The sequence below is a fragment of the Phalaenopsis equestris genome, unplaced genomic scaffold, assembly GCF_001263595.1.
Source record: "Phalaenopsis equestris unplaced genomic scaffold, ASM126359v1 Scaffold000835, whole genome shotgun sequence".
Lineage (NCBI taxonomy): Eukaryota > Viridiplantae > Streptophyta > Magnoliopsida > Asparagales > Orchidaceae > Phalaenopsis > Phalaenopsis equestris.
Window position 1 is genome coordinate 31,407 of NW_018165275.1, and position 1,995 is coordinate 33,401.

The following is a 1,995-nucleotide window of genomic DNA, read 5'->3' on the forward strand; positions in this document are numbered from 1 at the left end:
CAAAACACCACCTCTCCCCAAAAACAAAAAATAAAAGGAAAAAAAAAACAAACCAAATAGAGGAACAAATCAGACGCGAAAGTTCTTGCCGGAAAAAGTCTGGCCGAACTGCCAATTGGCGGGGACGATGTTCCAGGAGGTGGAGCTCCGGCGATCGCTTCCGGTGATGTGGAAGGAGAGCGATTGGCCGACTAGAATAGCATTTGATTGCCAGTTCTGTCCCCAATTGCGGGTCATTGGCATCCACCCCGTGTTCGAGCCCTTCACCCTCGCGCTAACGATGTCGCCGGCGCCAGCCACGTTCATGATCAGCACCAGGTTGAAGTATCTGAACCCGTTTATGGTGAACCGGATCCCCCCCCCCCTCCGGCACGGCACCCTGCATCCCACCCAAATCATCAACTGGCATCATTGTGTAAATAATAAATAAAATAACATTATTTTACAAAATTTTCATGCATGCTGCAATTCTATATTATTTCTAGTCTCACACATTACTTTAAACATTTCAGCAAAATTAATTAATTCACAAAATAATATATATTTGGCATTTATTAATTATATTGAAAACTAAAACTTTTAGATATATATTGGCAGAGTGCAAAGTAAATGTAAAATGCTTGAAAATTTAAAAATATGTGCATTATTAAAAATTATTATTATTATTATTATTATTATTATGGAAAAGGAGGCACGCCCGATTATAATTAAATTCGAACAGTCCAAGGAATAAATAAAACGTGTGGGCCATGATGCTTCCTCAGTTCACGCGCTTCTTTCCGGACAAGCGGTTCCGAAGCGATGTGACCAAAATGCCCATAACCATTTTACAAATGACATCAGATAATAAAAATTAGCGGGGTAATTCAGTGTATAAAAATTAGCAAAACAATACCTATTTTTGCTTAGAGAATTAAACAGAAATTTATAGAAGCGATAAAAAGGTTAAAAAAATTTGACAACCGGGGGGTTACAAAGAAAATGCTATTAATACATTAGATGCAAAATTTTTCATTATGTTTTTCCATTCAACCACAATTTTTAAGTTCACCTAATTATTTGTTAATCAATCAATAGCAAGCCCCTCTATGAAGTAATTAAATCTAATTATTTAATGAATTAAATTAAAACCTCATCCCACGTGTAAACTTTTAGATTCCTATGTTTTTAGAAGACTATACCACTCATCCAAATCGAAAATTATTTTGTCAGGACTCCTAATGTAAAGAATCATTCAAAACCCAATGAAATCACGTCATGTGGTGGTGATATAAAAAAAAAAAATCAAACTAATAAAATAGGAGAATATTCATCCCATGTTATTTTGTGTTATTCATTGGACTCTGAATAGTTCTCTACATTAGGAGTCCTAAGAGAATAATTAATGCACAAAAAAATACTTTGATTTTTCACGGGAAAAATATACCATATTTACTTTATTAATGAAAAAATTTTATATGATATTAGACAGATAAAAAACATGGTCATGTACAGAAAGATTATTATATTAAAAAAAATACACAGATTGAATTTCAAAAGCAAATTTGAGCTTTTGGAAAAATAACAGGACTGAGTGTGAGAATTAAACAAAAATAACATCAAAATGGCTCAAATAGAAAGATTATAATTAAATATTTGCATCTTCTGTTGACCCACAAGTTCTGATAACGGCACTTCGAGCCTTTTTGGTCCTGTTTTAGCTTCACCCGTATTATATCTTATAAATCAATAATTTGCGTCAAAACAATTTCTTTAAAAGAATCCAAACGAAAAATAAATATATGTTCCGAATAAATACGAAAATAACCTTTCAATTAAGGCTAACAATTAATGGAGAAAATTTGGGGCGGGAATCCGGTCATTTCCAGTAATTATGAGCTTAGAACTTTCTGACGACTCCGTAACGTGCAGATCGTGTCGCTGTTCATATCGTTACGGAATGAACAAACACAAGCACAATATATATATATATATAGTAGTAAAGTTCAACAAAGA

The 1,995-nt window shown here is 33.6% G+C and overlaps 1 protein-coding gene across 1 annotated transcript in view; it reads right to left on the reverse strand.

Moving 5' to 3' along the window:
- Positions 1 to 8: 8 nt before the first annotated feature.
- Positions 9 to 1,995, reverse strand: part of LOC110031512 (expansin-A4-like) — a 2,757-nt gene continuing 770 nt past the window's right edge. The window contains exon 3 of the mRNA XM_020734749.1: positions 9 to 379. Within this exon, the coding sequence (XP_020590408.1) occupies positions 70 to 379 (310 nt within the window). The 3' untranslated portion in view covers positions 9 to 69. The remainder of the gene's footprint in view (positions 380 to 1,995) is intronic.